This window comes from Ranitomeya variabilis, chromosome 3 (assembly GCF_051348905.1).
Source record: "Ranitomeya variabilis isolate aRanVar5 chromosome 3, aRanVar5.hap1, whole genome shotgun sequence".
In the NCBI taxonomy this organism is placed as follows: Eukaryota; Metazoa; Chordata; class Amphibia; order Anura; family Dendrobatidae; genus Ranitomeya; species Ranitomeya variabilis.
The window spans coordinates 632,218,558-632,243,325 of NC_135234.1; the positions used below are offsets into that span (position 1 = coordinate 632,218,558).

At 42.7% G+C, this 24,768-nt stretch overlaps 1 protein-coding gene across 1 annotated transcript in view; it reads right to left on the reverse strand.

Annotated features, from left to right (window-relative positions):
• Window positions 1-5,567: 5,567 nt before the first annotated feature.
• CD63 (CD63 molecule) overlaps window positions 5,568-24,768 on the reverse strand; it is a 35,102-nt gene continuing 15,901 nt past the window's right edge. The window contains exons 3-8 of the mRNA XM_077297509.1: window positions 18,181-18,369; window positions 18,019-18,093; window positions 16,997-17,092; window positions 15,705-15,842; window positions 12,800-12,883; window positions 5,568-6,258 (exon numbers count right to left, since the gene is read on the reverse strand). Of these exons, the coding sequence (XP_077153624.1) occupies window positions 6,193-6,258; window positions 12,800-12,883; window positions 15,705-15,842; window positions 16,997-17,092; window positions 18,019-18,093; window positions 18,181-18,369 (648 nt within the window). The 3' untranslated portion in view covers window positions 5,568-6,192. The remainder of the gene's footprint in view (window positions 6,259-12,799; window positions 12,884-15,704; window positions 15,843-16,996; window positions 17,093-18,018; window positions 18,094-18,180; window positions 18,370-24,768) is intronic.

Consider the following 24,768-nt stretch of genomic DNA (forward strand, 5'->3'; position numbering starts at 1 on the left):
GAGATTCAGGAACTCACAGACAAGTAAGCATTCATCATTTACCATATGAGACCGCTACTGACAGCATCGTATATTACCACTATCATTGGGCTACCAGTGCACCAGTCTCCTTGATTCTTAAAACTTATGGTTGATATCCAGCACAGCACAAACTATTGCTCCTAGCGCGATACCTTTTAATTTATTTTCTGTATTCTTTACCAGTGACAGAGGTGACACAACATCTGCTTGGTATCAGCAGCTTCAGTGCCACTTTCCTTAGCGCCAGTGTGGTATTATTTTGTTTAGATATATGTTCATGTATTTTTGTGACAGTTTGTATGTTTATATTGGCACCATATAGTCCCTATGTTTTATGATGGTTTGGGGATGCTAATACGGTTATGCATATGATGCTACAATAGCACCCAAATACCAATTGTTGTGACCTTGTATCAGTTACTATTGTATGTACTGGCTATGAGTGGTTAAGTCTGCCTGACTGTCCCTTTTTTCTCCATACCTACATATTCTAATTTTGGCTGGCTGATTTTTTTCATAGCAGTGCATACATTATCTTAGCTACTTTGTCATTACATAGCCAAAACAGGCCATCTGGCCCTCTGTTTCAGAGTGGAGTCTTATAAGGTGTAGTAGAATAGGGACAGCCGCCGGATGAGCGGGGCACCATTCTCGTCTTCTTAGGGTGCCAACCTCCGCACCAAGGTAGGCATCCAGGTAAATTGGTATTTAGGGACAGATCACTTATTTCTGCACATTGGCTGAGTGAGACTGTTGCTAGATGTAAGCACAACTGTATCACCTTATATAAGGGTAACTGTTTTTGGTGCCATTTCTTTTTTGATTGTGAGGTGGGCTCACCTTTTGCATCTGCTCCATTTTTTTTTAGTGGAGGTGGGTACTAGTTTGACTGGCATGGTGCTAGCGAGATTTATAAGACTAGAGTTTTTCTAGCTGTCTGTAGCCCATTTTTAAGGCATTTTTTGTATTTAGGGGATATCTATATGTTGTAATTCATGTTTTAATATATGCATTAAAGGTTACATTTTAAATAGGGTTTTTCTTTGTGAGCTGTTATATTTACCCTTGTCATACATTCAAGTTTGTGAGAGGATTCGGATGGGCCCCGATGCAGAATTTGGATCTTGGCCAAAGCTGCATGTTGGTCAGATGTATGGGCTCTCCTAGCATTCTAAATTCTATAAACATGCATGTTCACCCCCATGTAATAATGTCCCCTTCCTGGCTGCTTCCTGTAATGATGTCCCCCTACACGGGCCCCTTCCAGTAATAATGTCCTCAGCCTGGCCCCTTCCACTAATAATGTCCCCAATTCTGGATCCCTTCATGGTATAGTGTCCCCCAATCCTGGCCTCTTCTAGGAATAAATCCACCCATACTGGATCCCTTACTGGTATAATAATCCCCCCCCTTCCGCTATTATCCAGCACATTTTAAAAAGAAAAACGATTATTCTTACTCTCCCCCGCTCTCATGACTCCTCCTCTGTAGCCAGAAGCGGACTTTGGTGTGCACACTGCCATGAGCTGCCTTGTCACTAACAAGCAGGCATTGGATAGCGCAGGGTCTGTGCTGCAAAACATTTCAGCTGAATGTGTGTCTTTGCCGATGCCATGTCAGACCAAAGTCTAACTTAACCCTTTAACACTCCATGACATCTCTGTCATGGAGCAGGTCATGGTGTGTGGGTCATGCTCAGAAACTGAGCTTCTATATTAAAGGGAACCTGTTAACATGGCGGATATTGGCTCCTGACATGCGAATATGGCATTATTCCCACGTTGTCACCCTGATACATAGACAAAATAAGTCTCCCTTTTATGGGATTTCTATACCAGCATGTTCTCCTGAGGAACCAACTGTTGGGGAAACGCGTTGAGAAATTATGCATACTGGCCATTTGTTGATCTTGGTTTCTATGGGGTACTAAAACCTCTGAATGACTAATAAATAGAGGGTCTAAACTGATTATCTAATCCCTCTGAGGAATATAATTAATAGCACCTTGGTCTTTTCTCCCTTACTATGTGTGTTATGGGAACTTGTTTTGGATATACGGTATGTTCCTTTTCTTCCTGGGCAATGTGCAATATAAATATAATATCGATTGAGATATGACATAATGATTGCCTATGATGGCTATGCTGGGATATTCTCTATTTTGACACCTATATTGTGAAATCTGATTGTTATCGGAGAAGTATCTACATGCTGATGATCTATGAAGGATACTGTTGCCGGCACTATTTATTTATTTTTTAAGGGAATATATATTACAACTACCGTACTATCTGCCTATTTTTCTAAACTATTTTGGGGTTTGCTTTTGGTCAATCTCCTCTCCCTCTGATATATTGCACGTACCATATGGTATAGCAAAGGTTGGGTACTAAATTTATTACATATGGTACTATGAGAATTTTTTCTGTGCACCGTATCTGTATAGGGTTACTTACGGAAAGGAAGGGAGAGTCGACGGTTAGCAGGGGCACCAATGCACAGGTCTAGGGTGCCAACCTCCGCTGGTTGGAAGGGTTATTTTAGTAACCTATTAGGGTACGTGTCCACGGTCAGGATGGCCGGCGGTATCGCCGCTCGGCGCTAAGCCCCGCCCCCTTTCTGGGACGCGATGATGCCGGATGTGTTAACTGTACACATCCGGGATCATCGCACCCTCGCATAGCGCCCTGTGATATTACTTGCGGCGACGCAGCGTCGCCGCAGGTAGCACGGACATGCTGCGATCTGAAAAGACGCACAGCATGTCCGGAGTCGCAGGGAAGTCGGATGCGTGTTTCCACGCATAGTGGACACGGGATTTCATAAAATCCCCTCCACTATGCTGGAACATCTGGACGCTGCGTGTTTGACGCTGCAGCTCTGCGCAGCGTCAAACAAGCAGCGTTTACAGACCGTGGGCACATACCCTTCGGGTGAAATATTCCTTCTTTTTTGTACCAGATAGGAGACCCATATCATTTTATGGGGTGTTGACTGAAAAAAAATTAATAATTGTCTGACTGATATTTTTTGGATTGAGATTTATTAAAGGTTGCCTTATATGAGTCGAGCACTATTCGGTGATAGTTGAACCTGTTAGCAGGATTGTGCTCAGTAACCTACAGACACTGTCAGGTCAGTGCCGTTATACTGATTAAAATGATATTTTAGTTGATTAAATCCATCTGACAGGTTCACTTTAAGCATTTAGACAAGCATTTTTCAACTCCAGTCCTCAAGAGCCACCAACAGGTCATGTTTTCAGGATATCCTTAGTATTGCTCAAGAGATAAATTTCGTCACCTGCTCAAGCATCGATTCCATCACCTATGCAATACTAAGGAAATCCTGAAAACATGATCTGTTGGTGGGTCTTGAGGACTGGAGTTGGGGAACACGGATTTAGTTGGTGCTGTCACTGATGGCATTTAAATGGAGAGATCAATGGTGCATACACTCACTGGGTCCCATTAGCTCCTTGCCTGCTGAAGTCCCTTCTGGCTACCAACTTGGCACTGATGGGAAGCCCAGGCATTCACTGATGGGAAGCCCAGGCATTCATAGGAGACCTTTTAATGATATTGTGAAACACCATGGTAATGCAATATATAGAGCAAGGGATCCAAATGCTGCATGAATAAAGACGGGTGTGGGGATTGAAGACGGGATAAAAAAAAAAAAAATATATATATATATATATTTTTAGTCCTATCAGTAATTGTATTTCCTTTCCAGGGGTCCATCATGACAGCAGGACAGGAGGTAGTCCCACTCATCCTCTAGAGACAAGCAGCACAAGATGTTAAAAGCCCCCACCTCTTCCGCCTCACCCCCAGTGTCTTTACCAATCACCCCACCAGGATGGAAGCAACTCCATTTTATTGAATGCTTTACAAATGTTAACCTCACATAAGCTTTCAGAATTCAGGGGAGGGAATGTAATTGTGCCGTCGTCATGATGGACTCCTGGAAATATAATTACTGGTAGAACTAATTCCCATTTTCCCTAGGATGTCCCTCATGACAGCACAACTGGAGAAATACCAAATCAATAGCATCTCAGGGTAGGACCAATGCCTGCAGGACTTTGCATCCATAAGCCAACTGCTAACCTTACATTACATCTAGCTTGTAGTGTCTACAGAAAGTTGTTATATTAGACAAAGTAGCAGCTCTGCAAATTTGGTCTGCGGAAGCTCCAGCTCTCAGCCCAGGACACCAAAATTGCTCCTGTGGAGTGAGCTTTAATTTTAAGTGGGGCTGTTTTCTGATTTGTATGACTGAGAAATAGTTGAAGTAATCCACCTGGATAAAGTCGACTTTGAGGCTTTCTTGCCTTTATTCCTTCCTGCATACCCCTCCCCCTTCCATCTCTCCTCCCTCCTGCTAGGGACAGGAAAAACACTGAGGGTGACGTGGAAAAGGCTTTTAACTTCATGTTTCCTGTCCCTAGAGGATGAGTAGGACTACCTCCCGTCATGAGGGATGTACTGGGGGGCGGGGTAAAAAAAAAAAAAAATTTGTAAAATTTGAATTACACTTCCCCCCATTAAAAATAAGATATTAAAAAAAAAAAAAAAACCATGAACGATCAACATAAAAGCAAAAAAAAATAAAATACCAACACAATGGCAGAATTGCTTTTTTCCACCGTTACATCACACTAAGGCTATGTTCACACGTTGCGGATCCGCAGCGGTTTTGACGCTGCGGATCCGCAGCAGTTTGCCCTAAGTTTACAGTACCATGTAAACCTATGGGAAAAAAAAAAAACCACTGTGCACATGCTGCGGAAAAAAAACGTGCGGAAACGCAGCGGATTATTTTCTGCAGCATGTCAATTCTTTGTGCGGATTCCGCAGCAGTTTTACACCTGCACCAATAGGAAACTGCAAATGTAAAACTGCAGTGGAATCCGCAGAAGAAACCGCTATAAAATCCGCAGCGAAAACCGCAGTGGTTTTGCACTGCGGATTTTCCAAATCCGCTGCGGAAAAATCCGCAGCAGAATCCGCAACGTGTGCACATACCTTTAGGATCAGGGTTGCCAATACTCCAGAACAGTCTGTAAAAATAGGGCACTTTGCCTTACCAGTAAAAAAAATATAAAAAAGCAAGGCATCCGTGAAGGTTTTTTTTGGAGCTGAAGAACTTTGGTTTTTTTTTTTGTTTTTTTTCTGGACAGCTTACCAAAAATTACTCTTAAGTACAATCAAACAACTCAAGTTGGCAACCCTTCCTGGGATGAATTATATTATATGCTAAAATAGTCAGGGACTGGAGTGACATTCTTTCAGTGAACGCCACCGATTGTCATGAGTTAGACGAGTTGTGGAGTTATAACTTCTGCCATGAGAAACTGGTGTGAAGATGCTAAGTTTTACCAAGAACTCCAAGTTGTGCCTAAACTTCCAACTTTTCAAAGCTTTTATGCCAAAACACTGGAGTGAAAGCCTTGATGAATCGGGGCCCAAAGTCTTCAGACGAAGGCAATTACTGCATATGTCATTATATCTAATTTGAACAGATCAAGCTCAGGTCAGACAGCCGTTCTAATCACTTTATTATTGGCATTAAAAATTTTCCACTTTGTAGAAATATAAAGTTAGACAGTAATTGTTAAGTACGACAGCACATGCTATTCGCAAAAATTACAGGACATCACCCCTTGGCAACACTTATGGCACAACTTACATACACTTTTTACATTTCTTCTGCATTGAAGATATAGATATATATAGTCCGCTCCATTATGGGCATTGGCAAAAATATTGCATTAAGGCACTGAAGGAATGTTACAGTATTTAATATTTTTTATATGATTTTTTTCCCCCCATAAATTGGTCTTAAACAAGACTGGTAAAGCTTTAAAAATGAGAAATTAAATCCATTACTTTACAACGGCTTGTAGGAACATCTGTAGCTAAAATGTGCATTATATATGGAAGTTGTGAGTAAGACGTGACAGCTACAGGTTTCCCCACAAACGCATAAAAACTAGTAATACAGAGCATTTAATTCACACAGGAAATAACACACTGCCTTATGAAGCTACAGCCTGGCGTATGCCAAAAAGTTGCAAATCACACAAATCCAGCAGAGCCCAGCATATAGCTTAATATGGCGACGGAGGAAGTGACAGCACGGCGCAATCTTCTACACTGGAGACGTTCACATGACTTCATATCCACTGCGGATTCCCTTCATTAGACAGCAGGCAAAGATGATTCCCAAGAGCTGAAAGAAAACCAAAAGTATTAATGCAACTTAAAACCACTCCAGTCTCACACCGCACACTGTCCATAATGAAAAACAGTCCACTGAAGCATATAGAAATATCTCCAAGGGGCAAAATGCCTCATTGATAGACTTCTCATAGATATCTCAGGACACACCGAATACTATGAATCCTACACACGACCAAAAAGGAGTACATGTCCCACTTAGTCAAATTTAAATATTTTATTAATAAATACAATATCACAGAATCAATATAAAAATCAGACATGAAAAAGGCTTCAGACAACAACTCATGAGGGGGGAGAACAACACAACTGGAATAACAGAATAGATAAGTGAGCAGACCTAGTGAGCGTGTAGTCCAAATTCACCAGTATCCACTATAACAGGTAAACCCCCTAATAGGGTTGGATATCTGTGAAAGTACCATAGCATAAACAGGTAAGTCCTGGATCTCAAATGCTCAATTAAGCATGGTACAGAAAAAAAGGATATATGGACCCCTTTAAGGGACGCTCAGCTTACCCATAGTAATGTCCGTCAGTGTGCACTCCACAGCAGCCCCAACGCGCGTTTCGCGTGGGCTTCTTCCGGGGGCTGTGTGTGACACAGCCCCCGGAAGAAGCCCACGCGAAACGCGCGTTGGGGCTGCTGTGGAGTGCACACTGACGGACATTACTATGGGTAAGCTGAGCGTCCCTTAAAGGGGTCCATATATCCTTTTTTTCTGTACCATGCTTAACCCCTTCACCCCCAAGGGTGGTTTGCACGTTAATGACCGGGCCAATTTTTACAATTCTGACCACTGTCCCTTTAGGAGGTTATAACTCTGGAACGCTTCAACGGATCTTGGCGATTCTGACATTGTTTTCTTGTGACATATTGTACTTCATGATAGTGGTAAAATTTCTTCGATATAACTTGCGTTTATTTGTGAAAAAAAACGGAAATTTGGCGAAAATTTTGAAAATTTTGCAATTTTCCAACTTTGAATTTTTATGCCCTTAAATCACAGACATATGTCACGCAAAATACTTAATAAGTAACATTTCCCACATGTCTACTTTACATCAGCACAATTTTGGAACCAAAATTTTTTTTTGTTAGGGAGTTATAAGGGTTAAAAGTTGACCAGAAATTTCTCATTTTTACAACACCATTTTTTTTTTTAGGGACCACATCTCATTTGAAGTCATTTTGAGGGGTCTGTATGATAGAAAATACCCAAGTGTGACACCATTCTAAAAACTGCACCCCTCAAGGTGCTCAAAACCACACTCAAGAAGTTTATTAACCCTTCAGGTGTTTCACAGGAATTTTTGGAATGTTTAAATAAAAATGAACATTTAATTTTTTTTCACACAAAATTTATTTCAGCTCCAATTTGTTTTATTTTACCAAGGGTAACAGGAGAAAATAGACTGCAAAAGTTGTTGTACAATTTGTCCTGAGTACGCTGATACCCCATATGTGGGTGTAAACCATTGTTTGGGCGCATGGCAGAGCTTGGAAGGGAAGGAGCGCCATTTGACTTTTCAATGCAAAATTGACTGGAATTGAGATGGGACGCCATGTTGCGTTTGGAGAGCCCCTGATGTGCCTAAACATTGAAACCTCCTACAAGTGACACCATTTTGGAAAGTAGACCCCCTAAGGAACTTATCTAGATGTGTGGTGAGCACTTTGACCCACCAAGTGCTTCACAGAAGTTTATAATGCAGAGCCGTAAAAATAAAAAAATCATATTTTTTCACAAAAATGATCTTTTCGCCCCCAATTTTTTATTTTCCCAAGGGTAAGAGAAGAAATTGGTCCCCAAAAAACGTTGTGCAATTTGTCCTGAGTACGCAGATACCCCATATGTTGGGGTAAACCACTGTTTGGGCGCATGGCAGAGCTTGGAAGGGAAGGAGCGCCATTTGACTTTTCAATGCAAAATTGACTGGAATTGAGATGGGACGCCATGTTGCGTTTGGAGAGCCCCTGATGTGCCTAAACATTGAAACCCCCCACAAATGACACCATTTTGGAAATTAGACCCCCTAAGGAACTTATCTAGATGTGTTTTGAGAGCTTTGCACCCCCAAGTGTTTCACTACAGTTTGTAACGCAAAGCCGTGAAAATAAAAATTCTTTTTTTTTTTCACAAAAATGATTTTTTAGCCCCCAGCTTTGTATTTTTACATTAACAGAATAAATTGGACCCTAAAAGTTGTTTTCCAATTTGTCCTGAGTACGCTGATACCCCCTATGTGGGGGGTAACCACTGTTTGGGCACATGACAGAGCTCGGAAGGGAAGGAGCGCCATTTGGAATGCAGACTTAAATGGATTGGTCTGCAGGCGTCACGTTGCATTTGCAGAGCCCCTGATGTACCCAAACAGTACAAACCCCCCACAAGTGACCCCATATTGGAAACTAGACCTCCCAAGGAACTTATCTAGATGTGTTGTGAGAACTTTGAACCCCCAAGTGTTTCACTACAGTTTACAACGCAGAGCCGTGAAAATAAAACATATTTTTTTCCCACAAAAATGATTTTTAGCCCCCCAAATTTTTATTTTCCCAAGGATAACAAGAGAACTTGGACCCCAGAAGTTGTTGTTCAATTTGTCCCGAGTACGCTGATAACCCATATGTTGGGATAAACCCCTTTTTGGACGCACGGGAGAGCTCGGAAGGGAAGGAGCACTGTTTTACTTTTTCAACGCAGAATTGGCTGGAATTGAGATCGGACGCCATGTCGCGTTTGGAGAGCCCCTGATGTGCCTGAACAGTGGAAACTCCCCAATTCTACCTGAAACCCTAACCCAAACACACCCCTAACCCTAATCCCAACGGTAACCCTAACCCTACCCCTAACCTCACCTCTAACCGTTTAATGAACATTTTCTGACAGTCATAAGTGCCACGTGTTTCAGTGCCACGTACTATAAATACTATAACTATGTGGTAGTACGTGGCACTTAAGTACGTGGCACTTAAGTACGTGGCACTTAAGTACGTGGCACTTAAGTACGTGGCACTTAAGTACGTGGCACTTAAGTACGTGGCACTTAAGTACGTGGCACTTAAGTACGTGGCACTTAAGTACGTGGCACTTAAGTACGTGGCACTTAAGTACGTGGCACTTAAGTACGTGGCACTTAAGTACGTGGCACTTAAGTACGTGGCACTTAAGTACGTGGCACTTAAGTACGTGGCACTTAAGTACGTGGCACTTAAGTACGTGGCACTTAAGTACGTGGCACTTAAGTACGTGGCACTTAAGTACGTGGCACTTAAGTACGTGGCACTTAAGTACGTGGCACTTAAGTACGTGGCACTTAAGTACGTGGCACTTAAGTACGTGGCACTTAAGTACGTGGCACTTAAGTACGTGGCACTTAAGTACGTGGCACTTAAGTACGTGGCACTTAAGTACGTGGCACTTAAGTACGTGGCACTTAAGTACGTGGCACTTAAGTACGTGGCACTTAAGTACGTGGCACTTAAGTACGTGGCACTTAAGTACGTGGCACTTAAGTACGTGGCACTTAAGTACGTGGCACTTAAGTACGTGGCACTTAAGTACGTGGCACTTAAGTACGTGGCACTTAAGTACGTGGCACTTAAGTACGTGGCACTTAAGTACGTGGCACTTAAGTACGTGGCACTTAAGTACGTGGCACTTAAGTACGTGGCACTTAAGTACGTGGCACTTAAGTACGTGGCACTTAAGTACGTGGCACTTAAGTACGTGGCACTTAAGTACGTGGCACTTAAGTACGTGGCACTTAAGTACGTGGCACTTAAGTACGTGGCACTTAAGTACGTGGCACTTAAGTACGTGGCACTTAAGTACGTGGCACTTAAGTACGTGGCACTTAAGTACGTGGCACTTAAGTACGTGGCACTTAAGTACGTGGCACTTAAGTACGTGGCACTTAAGTACGTGGCACTTAAGTACGTGGCACTTAAGTACGTGGCACTTAAGTACGTGGCACTTAAGTACGTGGCACTTAAGTACGTGGCACTTAAGTACGTGGCACTTAAGTACGTGGCACTTAAGTACGTGGCACTTAAGTACGTGGCACTTAAGTACGTGGCACTTAAGTACGTGGCACTTAAGTACGTGGCACTTAAGTACGTGGCACTTAAGTACGTGGCACTTAAGTACGTGGCACTTAAGTACGTGGCACTTAAGTACGTGGCACTTAAGTACGTGGCACTTAAGTACGTGGCACTTAAGTACGTGGCACTTAAGTACGTGGCACTTAAGTACGTGGCACTTAAGTACGTGGCACTTAAGTACGTGGCACTTAAGTACGTGGCACTTATATACGTGGCACTTATATACGTGGCCACTGAAATATCGTGGCACTTATATACGTATATAAACGTATATTTTAGTGCCACGTATTTCAGGTTAGGGGTAGGGTTAGGGGTAGGGTTTTTTTTTTTTGTTTGTTTTCTTGTGTTTTTCTATAAAAACGCATGCGTCTAAAAACGCATGCGTTTTACCACGTTTACATGCGTTTTTTCACACATGCGTTTTTTTAAAAAACGCATGCAGATAAAAACGCAAGTGTGAAACCAGCCTAAAAGACGCTTTTTATAGCAAAAAAGTTTTTGCGTCTCCACATTTTGAGACCTATAATTTTTCCACATTTTGGTCCACAGAGTCATGTGAGGTCTTGTTTTTTGTGGGACGAGTTGACGTTTTTATTGGTAACATTTTCGGACACGTGACCATTTTTGATCACTTTTTATTCCGATTTTTGTGAGGCAGAATGACCAAAAACCAGCTATTCATGAATTTCTTTTGGGGGAGGCGTTTATACCGTTCCGCGTTTGGTAAAATTGATAAAGCAGTTTTATTCGTCGGGTCAGTACGATTACAGCGATATCTCATTTATATAATTTTTTTATGTTTTGGCGCTTTTATACGATAAAAACTATTTTATAGAAAAAATAATTATTTTGGTATCGCTTTATTCTCAGGACTATAACTTTTTTATTTTTTTGCTGATGATGCTGTATGGCGGCTCGTTTTTTGCGGGACAAGATGACGTTTTCAGCGGTACCATGGTTATTTATATCCGTCTTTTTGATCGCGTGTTATTCCACTTTTTGTTCGGCGGTATGGTAATAAAGCGTTGTTTTTTGCCTCGTTTTTTTTTTTTCTTACGGTGTTTACTGAAGGGGTTAACTAGTGGGGCAGTTTTATAGGTTGGGTCGTTACGGACGCGGCGATACTAAATATGTGTACTTTTATTGTTTTTTTTATTTTATTTAGATAAAGAAATGTATTTATGGGAATAATATTTTATTTTTTTTTTCATTATTTTGGAATATTTTTTTTTTTTTTTTTTTTTTTTTTTTACACATTTGGAAAATTTTTTTTTTTACTTTTTTACTTTGCTCCAGGGGGGGACAATACAGATCGGTGATCTGGCAGTGTGCACAGCACTCTGACAGATCACCGATCTGAGGAAAGTGCAGGCTGCTTCACAGTGCCTGCTCTGAGCAGGCGTCTGTGAAGCCACCTCCCTCCCTGCAGGACCCGGATCCGCGGCCATCTTGGATCCGGGTCTGGGAGCTGCAGGGAGGGAGGTAAGACCCTCGCAGCAACGCGATCACATCGCGTTGCTGCGGGGGGCTCAGGGAAGCCCGCAGGGAGCCCCCTCCCTGCGCGATGCTTCCCTGCACCGCCGGCACATCGCGATCATGTTTGATCGTGGTGTGCCGGGGGTTAATGTGCCGGGGGCGGTCCGTGACCGCTCCTGGCACATAGTGCCGGATGTCAGCTGTGATAATCAGCTGACACCCGGCCGCGATCGGCGGCGCTCCCCCCGTGAGCGCCGCTGATCGCGTATGACGTACTATCCCGTCGGCGGTCATACGGGCCCACCCCACCTCGACGGGATAGTACGTCAGATGTCAGGAAGGGGTTAATTGAGCATTTGAGATCCAGGACTTACCTGTTTATGCTATGGTACTTTCACAGATATCCAACCCTATTAGGGGGTTTACCTGTTATAGTGGATACTGGTGAATTTGGACTACACGCTCACTAGGTCTGCTCACTTATCTATTCCGTTATTCCAGTTGTGTTGTTCTCCCCCCTCATGAGTTGTTGTCTGAAGCCTTTTTCATGTCTGTTTTTTATATTGATTCTGTGATATTGTATTTATTAATAAAATATTTAAATTTGACTAATTAAGTGGGACATGTACTCCTTTTTGGTCGTGTGTAGGATTCACACTGTCCATAATGGTGGTTTTATTACATAGTCCCATAGTGAAGAACAAATATTCACTTTTTTTATTGCATATCTCAACATAAGGTGGAAACAAGCCAAATTTCATAGATCTGCTGCTTCAACAAGACACGGATCTTGGGGTAAGAGATAGTCCCTGGTCTAGCACCCTCCCAAGTCAGATTTATGACAGGAGAGTTTCTGCTTCGCCATACTATGACTATTGCCGGACTCAGACCGTGCTGATAAACGTGCAAGTGCAGAAAAATCCCTCTTAAAATGAAAATAAGGACTCACCTCGAAGAATGCAATGCCCAAGGCAACGCCAGCGATGATGCCTATGTTGGTTTTGAATATGGCTTCTATTGTGGGCACACAACCCTGCGTAAGGAAGAGTAAGCAGAAGTGCCAAAATCAGTCACTAAAGTAATAAAGCTTATTCTTCATTCATGTCCTACATACATTACTATTCACAATCATTATGGACTTTTGTGGTTGGGAAATTTTATTTTTTTTCTACAGCTCTCAAAGATCTATTGAGAACAAATAACGATCTAATGGATAGCCGATACCATCAAGTTCTATTGTCCGCGCTCATTTTCTTGAAGGGGTAATTGCTGAAGTAAGAAAAAAAAACAAAACACACCATCCGAAAATATAGGAGGCTCACAATAAGACAAGTTATGTGTGAAAACGAGAGCACAGGATGTGAGAGTTAGTTTCTGGCAAGTCTGACAAGAGGATGACGTTTTCGCACATGAACCTATAGGAGAGAGATATAGATATATATAGATATATATATACACACACACACCTCATACATCAGCTGTAACTATGCAGGGAGGGGAAGGGGGAGATGTAGTTTTTTTTAATTGCACACAGACCAGAACAAAGTGTCACCAGCCTCCTCACCACTTCAGCCATCTCTGGATAGCATCTAAGGCATACAGACATAGTGGAGATTGCATGTCAGTTGTGATCTGTATACAGCCAGTAGGTCATCTAGGTTCATGAATTAATGCAATTCTCTTTTATAGGGCTGTATTCACATTGTTGTACTATTGCCCCATTGATTTTAGTGCATAAGTGCAAAGGAAGCCTAATATAGGAGGTAGGAAGTCTATGCTATATTTGGTAATTTAATCAATACCTCAATGAGTGCCTCAAACAAGTGTAAAGCCGGCCATATACATAAGAAATCCAAAGGCCAAAATGAGCAATCAGCTGTCAGCCATCTCTTCCGACTGCCCCATACAGACGAACCTTTCACTCTTCTGAACAAGAAGTGCCGGGTGGTAAAATTCACACACGATAAAGTCGGATGATCCAACCCATTATCTGTGTGACTGGCTGCTAACCTAATGTGTAAGGGTGGGGGTCTTACAGGAAATGTTAAGAATTCCATTTTCATCAATGGAAAAAAAATGTAAAGTAATGTTTTAATGATATAAATCATGAAAAATATTTTCAAAAGTTTTGAGGTTTTCAACTTTTAGGGTATGTGCACACGTTCAGGTTTTCGCGTTTGTCGTGTTTTTTCGCGATAAAAACGCTATAAACACTCATTAAAAATGCATACATTATGCATCCTATCATTTAGAATGCATTCTGCATGTTTTGTGCACATGGTGCGTTTTTTTCCCGCGAAAAAAACGCATTGCAGTTAAAAAAAAAAAAAAGTAGCATGTTCATTAATTTTGCGTTTTATTCGAGTTTTTCCTGCTATTCTATGCATTGGGGAAAAAAAAAAACGCACAAAAAACGCATGCGGATTTCTGGCAGAAATGTCCGGATTTTGTCAGGAAAATTTCTGCCTTAATAAACACTAGGGGGAGCAGCTGCTGGCATTTGCAGTGAAAACCTACTGTAGCATTAGCTCCCACTGGGACTGCAGGAAATGGACTCCAGTAAATGGACCCCCTCCTGGGTGTTTGCACAAGGATAAAGCAGGATGACATTTAGGGTATGTGCACACGTCCGGATTTCTTGCAGAAATTTCCTGAAGAAAACCGGAAATTTTCTGCAAGAAAACCGCATTTTTTTTTGCGTTTTTTTAGCATTCTGCAAGCGTAATTAGCTTGCAGAATGCTAAAGTTTTCCAAGCGATCTGTAGCATCGCTTGGAAAACTGACTGACAGGTTGGTCACACTTGTCAAACATAGCGTTTGACAAGTGTGACCATCTTTTTACTATAGATGCTGCCTATGCAGCATCTATAGTAAAAGATAGAATGTTTAAAAATAATAAAAAAAATAAAAAATGGTTATACTCACCTGCAGGCGTCCGTTCCTATAAATGCCGGTGTGGTTCAGGACCTTCCATGACGTCGCGTTGACGTGAGCGGTCACATGACCGGTCTCGACCAATCACAAGACCGTGACGTCATCGCAGGTCCTTCACCGCACACCAGCTATAGAAACCGAAGCTGCAGCATGCAGCTGAGAGGCGGGAAGACATCGAAGGTGAGTATATCACTATTTTTTATTTTAATTCTTTTTTTTTGACCAATTATATGGTGCCCAGTCCGTGGAGGAGTGTACCAAGGCTACATTTGCACAAAAAATGCGGAATACACTGAAAATAATGGGAGGCATATGTTAGCGTTTTTTTCACGTTTTTATAGCGAAAAAAACGCGAAAAATACTGAACGTGTGCACATGACCTTAGGATCACAGTGCAGAGACATTCTGTTGGTGACTGCAATGTGATACGGAGCCGTGGAGACTCTCATGCGCCGGTGCATCTTCTACTCCAGAAAATACGGTAATTATGTGGCCACTTCTGTATGAAAGGGAATGTGCTGCTACAAACATGGTTTTGGAGTCTCCATTTCAGAAATTGTTCAGATTTTTGGAGGTCTTGGCAGATTCGTGAACCTTTTTGAATACATATTTCATTATCCCACCAAGGGAAAAAAGTTGTTCAAAGTTCTGCTGCTGATTATGACAATTACGTGAAAACAGTGCATTATGGGAGACCCCAATGACAATCGCACAATAAAGCTGGTTGGTCACATTGCCGTAGCTGGGCGGGACCCCATTTTATTCAGATGGAGGAGAAAATTGGGCAGACTGGATTTCAAGCATAATCCTTTTACTTGGGAGGTGTCTGAAAGCAGCTTGTATCCTTCCTGTATTAAAGTAAACCTATGCTGAAGACCAAGAGATAAAAAATAAAAAAAAGTGCTTCTATGCATACTTACAGCAGTATAAATGTTGGTCAGGTTCTTGCCACAGTTTAGCGAAATCTCCTTGCAGCAAGTGTCGGGCACGTTATTTGTACCTTTAAATGGGTCATAGTTCTTCCAGTCGGTAAAGTTATTGGCACCGCAGCACTTGAACTGGAGAGGAAGAGGACAATGTGGTTCGGTATTGGAAGCAGAAAGTTATGGGTATACAATAACTTGTAGTTGAAGTTTTATTATGAACCATAATAAAGATCACCGAACGACATTGCTAAATGTGGCAAATTTTCAAGTAAATTCTATAAACCTTTCCGGGATATACAGCAAACCAAGTTCTGCAATTGTCTGATATATTGTGTAACTTATTTCTTCCATCTCTGCTCGCCCTTCCTGAATAGAAGATTAGGTTTATAAAAACATTCCCCATACTTGTCTGTATTGGAGGTGAGGGCTGGTAAGTGCATGAGCGCAACGTCTTACCAGAGAGGATGGGCACGCAGGGCAGCGGTCTCCCCTACGTTACATAGTGAAGTCTTTATTAAAGGTTGTGTCTGCAGTCGCTATATGTGACTGTAGAATCATGACAGCAAGTCACGAATCTATATTCCCCAAACAACCACCATATTGTTATATTATGTAAAGGCTTTTTTGCAGAACGAGCTATGGTTTTAATTAGTACCATTTCTGGGGTACAAATATTTGATCACTTCATTCCTTTTTTTTTTGGAAAGCGATATAAGAACACAATTATGGCTTGTTTTTTATAAAAAATATACACTGTTTTGAAGAAATGCTGATTTTTACATTAGTCCAAAAAGAGAACATGACCGTGCAAGTATAAGTTGCGTACACAGTACCCTGCAATACTTGTGTACTGCAGAGCAATATACCCGCCACCCATTGGCAGACTAACCGGCAGCCTATTAAATATTGCCAGATTATTGATCTCTTCATCTATCGGGAATAAATGGCCAGGATTGGATTTTTCTTTTGTGATAGCTGGAAAACTGCTGGACTTCTGTTGATTACGAAGCACAATATCTGCAATTCCACAAGCAGCAGAATTTACATAGACATTTACAGGATGTAGTTCCTGCAAAATGTCAGTCATGTCAGGAAGGGGTTAAACACTTTATAAAAAAAAGTTGTAACGAGACAACCTTGTCTAGATTTCTCGTTAATTCAAGTTGCTATCATACATTAACTTCAGCTGAGGATGCCCTAGTCAGATCTAAGTCATTCTATATCAGCGACGCCTGCTCTGGATGATTAATATAAATCTGCTCATTGGAATGTCAGCCATAACTTACACCTTTCTGAAGATCATCAATTCCCTTCTTTGCTTCGGAAGTCTTATTGTAATTTTTCAGGCCATCTGTGATGGTATCCGAGAATGCACTCTGTAACTAAAAATCATGAAAAAAAAAAAGTCAAACTCACATTTCACCATCACCGGAAAATACTTGATTTGCTCAGACTCATTCAAGAACCCGGCGCAGTAACAACTGATGAGCTGAATAAGTGTCAGGGATCCCAAGGCAGATTATGGGATCAATTCCTTCATAGCTTTCCCTACTGTTGGGAGAAAAAAAATTTTGATAGGCTGCAGAAGATCCTGAGCCCAATAGCAGAATTTATACTAGCCCTGCTAAAATCACGAAGTTATATAAGACAGTCCTCATGTGGCAAAGGGTCTTTAGGCCATACACCGACACATTAGAAGGGCTATCAATTCTACCACCCAAACTCCAAAAGCAAACTTCAAGGAAAACAGTCGTGACTTATTGGTGGCTTACTTTCCTCTACATACTGAAAATATTCAACTAAATGTTCTACTTTCTGACCCTCCAATATGAAGGATTATTAGTAGGGATGAGTTAATGTGCTCTGATAATATCAGAGCATGCGCAGGCTCTTAGCTGAGTATCTTGGCGTGGCTGTTAAGACAGCCACAACACGTGCAGGAATGGCCTGTTTGTTAGACCGCCTCAACACGCGAGATTCTCCAACACATGCTGTCACAGGGACACGAACATATTCGGAGCATGCCCAGATGCTTGGATAACAGGACCAGATGAAGGTCTCCTGCCCTGAAATAACAGCCTCCTAGGCATACAAAAGGCTCATTGGCATATAGGTGGCTGTAGCATTCAAGTCAGGAGACCCATGGTTGGTCTGTGCATCAGGCGTAAGGGACCTCTGTACAAGTTAGTCCCAAACATACTGCTCTCACTCCACTATCACAGCAGAACTAATAAGAGTCTATTGAGATGGATATGCCATCTCTTGATGTACGTGACCTAAGTGGGGCTACAGCAACAAAGAGACTTACCTGACCCCTGTAGACATATCCAGCGATTGCAGCTGCGATTTCCACCAGGAATATCAAACCAAGCAAGACAGCGAACTGGAAAAAAAAAACATGGCATTAAGATATATAACACTCATCTTTCTATACCACCAATCCACATCAACCGAAGAGAAGCGTCCTCACCGTGGTGACCATGCAGTAGTTCTCCTTTACAGCTCCACAGCAGCCAAAGAAGGAGATGAAGAAAATGACAACACCCACGGCAATAATGACAATAGGGGGCCCGAATATGGAGGCGTTTTTAAATATTTGCGGGTTGTGCATTTGGACCAGCACATAGATTCCCAGTCCTATGAGAGCACAACCACAAATCTGGAGGGGAGAAGAAAAAGACAAAAGTCAGAAGAACGGCAGGGACAATACATACGCTACTAAACATGAACGCATAGCTCATTCCCAAACAATGTAGAAAGTCACTTAGCCCCATCAAATGGATTTCCCAACCTTTCCTTTTACAGCCTTAAGAAGCAAATATACACCCAGCCTGGAGTACGGCTCAGCTTTGTTTGCATTGTTCAATAGAGATGGTCCTTGCCCAAGACAGACACGTAAACCTGCAGAACCTTAAAGGGAACTTGTAACATCTGGAAACGCTATTCAGCTGCAGATATGAGGATAGTCGGCAGGTAAATGGTGGTTAAATCATGTCTACTGGGCTCAATGGAGCAGTGGCTACAAGGAGAAAATTAAGATTTCTCCCAACAGCAGCTCAGTCATCAGGGGGCTTTTAGTCACCTCTCAGGACCGTGAGTGCAGCTGTAATTACTTCCCGGCATACTGACAGTCCGCTTCCATGCGCATTGCCAGCCTGTGGTATGTGCAGAGCGATTATAGCATGTTCACTGTACATTAGGTAGTGACTGACAGCTCTTTGCATAGACCCCTTGACTAGAAACAAGCAGCTGCAGGAAGAATAACTTCCTTTTCTCCCTGTAGCTGCTGCTCCAGTAAGACGGCTACTCAGAATTTAAGCGCCACTAACCTGTACGTTACCAATACAAATGCATGCAAATAGTATTCCTGACATTGACATGATCGGTTCCTTATAAGAGACACTGGAATCCTCACATCCAAAAAGGCGGCCATACATATCAGATACCTGTTGAACAAGCTTGTTCGGCTGACGGCCATCTCTCAACTTCAACAATATCAACAGCAAGATACAATCCAACAAGCGGTAAGTTGAGCAAGATTCAGGAATGGTTTTGTCTATGGGCAAGCTATCCGTAAAAGACAACCCCTTCTAAGGGCAGATTCACCGCCCAACTGATTGAGTAAAATGACCGCTAATCGGCTACTTGATTGCTGAAAGGCTCCGAAAACCGCCAGCTTAGACAGGCCGACTGTTTTTGATCCGCACAGGAAAACCAGTAAGATTGGCAAGCTATGCGCACAGAACATTGGTCTCGGTAGCACATGGCCTTTATACACCGGATGATGTGCTGGCGTGAGCAAAGATTTATTTATTTTTAAGACTAGTAAAAAATAGCTTCACTTAAATGGACATTTTGCTCGTTAGGCAATTAGCAGGCTGTATACAATGACTGATTATTGGGAGGAGTTATGATAATCAGCCAGGGTAAATCCTGCCTTAGAATTAAGCAGGATTTGTGACGAGCTTCTCTCCCTAAGGCTGCAATCCCACTAGTTGTCGCATCGGATGCCGCATACATTGGCTCCTGCTCTGCTGCGAGCGGTGAGCTGAGTATCAGTGCTCCAATCCTCTCACACGATGGAGGATCACACAACCACCTGACCCCTAAGCAGTTTACACAGTTGTGGTCACGTACCGACTAAAGTCATCTTCTTTCAGCAGTGGTTCTGTTTTCTACTGAGAAAGTAATCGTCAATGCCGTGGAATCGTGACAGTGTGCGCGTTGCAGAAGTAACGGCAGAAATTTTTCTAGAGTCCCAAAACAGCCTAGTTCCTTTGGCCATGTGGCATGAATGCTGTCGATCACTAGCTGAAGATTAAACTTATTAGTAGATCAACCCTCATGTTGTTCTGTAGGATTCCCACAAGAGTTTCAGGGTAATGCACAAAATGCTGCAGACCAAGGACAAGTTTTCACGATGAGTAGTTGATGTCGCAGACTTTCAGCACCAATTGGGCTGTGTTGCTTTTCGCTACGACTTGTCTCCTTTTAGCATGTTGTGTTTGAAATAAAAATGTACCAAGCACTCATGGTAAGGTAGTCCAACAGTGAGGAAAAAAATTTTCATCTTTTTACTTAAAACATTTGTAGGTTCAGTGTTCCTTTAATAAGGAGGACGTGACACATGCATCATTACTGTAGAAGCGAAACACCCAGAGATCTGCAAACAGAAACATTTACCTAGTGCCTTATCTAAAATGAGGTTAATGTTAAGGCCCCGTCTCACATAGCGAGATCGCTAGCGAGATCGCTGCTGAGTCACAAGTTTTGTGACGCAACAGCGACCTCCATAGCGATCTCGCTATGTGTGACACGTACCAGCGATCAGGCCCCTGCTGCGAGATCGCTGGTCGTGTCAGAATGGCCTGGACCTTTTTTTGGTCGTTGAGGCCCCGCTGACATCGCTGAATCGGTGTGTGTGACACCGATCCAGCGATGTCTTCACTGGTAACCAGGGTAAACATCGGGTTACTAAGCGCAGGGCCGCGCTTAGTAACCCGATGTTTACCCTGGTTACCAAAAAAAACAAACAGTACATACTCGCCTTTCGGTGTCCCTTGCCGTCTGCTTCCTGCTCTCACTGACTCCCGGCCGTACAGTGAGAAGTGAGAGCACAGCAGTGACGTCACCGCTGCGCTCTGCTCTCACAGTACGGCGGCTCAGTCAGAGCAGGAAGCAGACGGCAAGGGACACCGAAAGGCGAGTATGTACTGTTTGTTTTTTTTGGTAACCAGGGTAAACATCGGGTTACTAAGCGCGGCCCTGCGCTTAGTAACCCGATGTTTACCCTGGTTACCCGGGTGCTGCAGGGGGACTTCGGCATCGTTGAAGACAGTTTCAACGATGCCGAAGTCGTTCCCCTGATCGTTGGTCGCTGGGGAGAGCGGTCTGTGTGACAGCTCCCCAGCGACCACACAGCGACTTACCAACGATCACGGCCAGGTCATATCGCTGGTCGTGATCGTTGGTAAATCGCTTAGTGAGACGGGGCCTTTACAGAGCAGACACACGCCCTAGCTCTACCAACAACCCACCAAGGGCACACATGACTTGTTCATAGTCATAGGCCAAATATTGTGCTATGGAGTCAAACCTTTGTGTCTATGCTACATCAAGCAAAGACCGTTCACGGATCTGTCACATCAGGAGCACAACAGTCTCTTTAAAGAGACTCATCACTTGCCATAAACGTCTTTTTTGCAAGGTTTAAATGACTTCTCCCGAACCAGGTTTGGTCCCCACCCCGAGATATGGACTCTTCCCTTTTTTCACCATGGATGTAATTAATAGTGCTAGCCAAGGGGCAGTGATCCTCAAGAACGATATATACACACACACACACACACTGTATATTACACATTAAAAAAGCCCAGTTGAGAATGGGTTAAAGAACTAAAAAAAAAAAAAACCCACGTAACAGCTTTAAGCATTGCGGTAACGGATTTTTCTGCATCACTGTTCACCTCACAATCTGCAGGCAGCTGTCCAATAGTCATTTTACAGGTTGTAGCTACTGTGGGAGTAGAGGATCAGTTCTAATATTGAGTATTCAATAATTTATAGGTTAAAGGGAACCTGTCACCCCCCAAAATTAATGGTGAGGTAGCCCACCGTCATCAGGGTCTTACGGTATTCTGTAATGCTGTAGATAAGCCTCTGATGTATCCTGAAAGAGGAGAAAAAGACGTTAGATTATACTCACCCAGGGACGGTCCCGTCCGATGGGCGTTGCGGTCCGGGGCCTCCCATCTTCATTCCATGACATCCTCTTCTTGTCTTCCTGCCGCAGGCGTACTTTCTGCCCTGTTGAAGGCAGAGCAAAATGCTGCAGTGCACAGGCGCCGGGACAGGTCAGAGAGGCCACTACAGTACTTTGCTCTGCCCTCAACAGGGCAGAAAATACGCCTGCGCCACAGCGTGAAGACCAGAAGAGGACGTCATGGAATGAAGATGGGAGGCCCCGGACCACGACGCCCATCGGACCGGACCGCAGCAGGACCGCCCCTGGGTGAGTATAATCTAACGTCTTTTTCTCCTCTTTCAGGTTAACATCAGCAGCTTATCTACTGCATTACAGAATACTGTAGATAAGCCCCTGATGACGGTGAGGTTCCCTTTAAGGGGTGGACCGAAACAAATTATTTTCCCCCTAAATGCCTAATTTAATGCAATAATCTTATCCATTTTTTAATGGTTCAATGCATTGAGCAGGGGCTGGACACGATGACCCGGGAGAAACTATCCAACTAACATTCTATTTTATACAAAAGTATATATATATATATATATATATATATATATATATATATATATATATATATATATATACATATATATACATACATACACATACACTCACCGGCCACTTTATTAGTTACACCATGCTAGTAACGGGTTGGACCCCCTTTTGCCTTCAGAACTGCCTCAATTCTTTGTGGCATAGATTCAACAAGGTGCTGGAAGCATTCCTCAGAGATTTTGGTCCATATTGACATGATGGCATCACACAGTTGCCGCAGATTTGTCGGCTGCACATCCCAAAGATGCTCCAGACAAGGCAGGATGGATCCATGCTTTCATGTTGTTTACGCCAAATTCTGACCCTACCATCCGAATGTCGCAGCAGAAATCGAGACTCAGACCAAGCAACGTTTTTCCAATCTTCTACTGTCCAATTTCGATGAGCTTGTACAAATTGTAGCCTCAGTTTCCTGTTCTTAGCTGAAAGGAGTGGTACCCGGTGTGGTCTTCTGCTGCTGTAGCCCATCTGCCTCAAAGTTCGACGCACTGTGCGTTCAGAGATGCTCTTAGGCCTACCTTGGTTGTAACGGGTGGCGATTTGAGTCACTGTTGCCTTTCTATCAGCTCGAACCAGTCTGCCCATTCTCCTCTGACCTCTGGCATCAACAAGGCATTTCCGCCCACAGAACTGCCGCTCACTGGATTTTTTTTCTTTTTCGGACCATTCTCTGTAAACCCTAGAGATGGTTGTGCGTGAAAATCCCAGTAGATCAGCAGTTTCTGAAATACTCAGACCAGCCCTTCTGGCACCAACAACCATGCCACGTTCAAAGGCACTCAAATCACCTTTCTTCCCCATACTGATGCTCGGTTTGAACTGCAGGAGATTGTCTTGACCATGTCTACATGCCTAAATGCACTGAGTTGCCGCCATGTGATTGGCAGATTAGAAATTAAGTGTTAACAAGAAGTTGGACAGGTGTACCTAATAAAGTGGCCGGTGAGTGTGTGTGTGTGTATATATATATATATATATATATATATATATATATATATATATATATATATATATATATATATATATATATATATATATATATTTTTTTTTTTATGGTAACTTTCCTTTTGATAACACTGAGAATCCCAGTGTATGCTGGGACACCCAAACAAAGCATAATTAGGGGGGCAGAGTCTGAGGTGACTGCCAGATTCCCTACCCGCTCCCCAACACAAAGGGTCAGTGACCTTCATTTCAGGGGTGGGCTAGTCCCTGCTGTCACCGATGTGCATAATAGAGTGCGCTCTCACCAGCAACAGAGCGTAGACCCTGCAAGTGACACCACCACAGCCTCTAACCCCTGATGACGCTTTGTTTCAATATCCCAGCATGCACTGAGATTCTCAAACGAAGAGTTATCAAAAAATAGTTTGAAAAAAAAATAAAAATTGATTGTTAAGTATATTAGAAAATAGGCTTTTTGGATGAAATTTAATTTGTATTCCGGACCACCCCTTTAAGTCCTGGCTGAAACAATGCCAGCAGTTCACTACAATAACCCCACAATTATGAGCTCATCCTTGGCAGTGTACGGCTTTGTGAGATCATATGCTTTTTGCATTGCAGTCATATGCTCTAAAACCAGACATTCCCTTTTTCTTCATTTCACAACTTGAAGTTTAGGAGGTTACAAGGACTTGCAGCTTTATAGAGAGCATAATAGGGTTAGAAGACAGGGAGGTAAGAAAGCTGCCTCTTCCCTAATTAAAAGGGAGTTGGGAGTCTCAAAAGGGAATGAGAGATGCTGAGACCTCCAGCAAACAGCAGATTATCCTACATTCTGCTGGACATTGCCCTCGTAACAGCTGTAATACATCATGGGGCCGTGTTCAGAGACCGTGTGACGAGTGGGCAGGGGACCACTTGGATCTTTATATTAATGTTCAAGGCAAATTTAAGTTGTCTTGAGGGAATCCATTCTGCACCCCTCTGAGTTAACGGATAAAGGGGAACAAATGTTAAACCCAAGGAAACATGGCAATTTCTACATTTTTCATCAAACCCCCGCCCACCCCCATGTAGTATGAGGAAGTCACATTGTGGAAGCACGAGAGGCATCTGGTCAGTGCTAGTTTAATTCATACTTGTAACACAAAAAAAAAAAAGAAAAATAGTTATACATAAATCTTGTCTGTAGGACAATGTGAGAAACCATAACTCCTGTCAAACGGGGGCCAAGAGCTCAGAACTTGCAGTTCAACAAGCAAGGCCCTAAGAACAGAAAAGCCAACATAGCGCAGCTTCAAATATGTACAC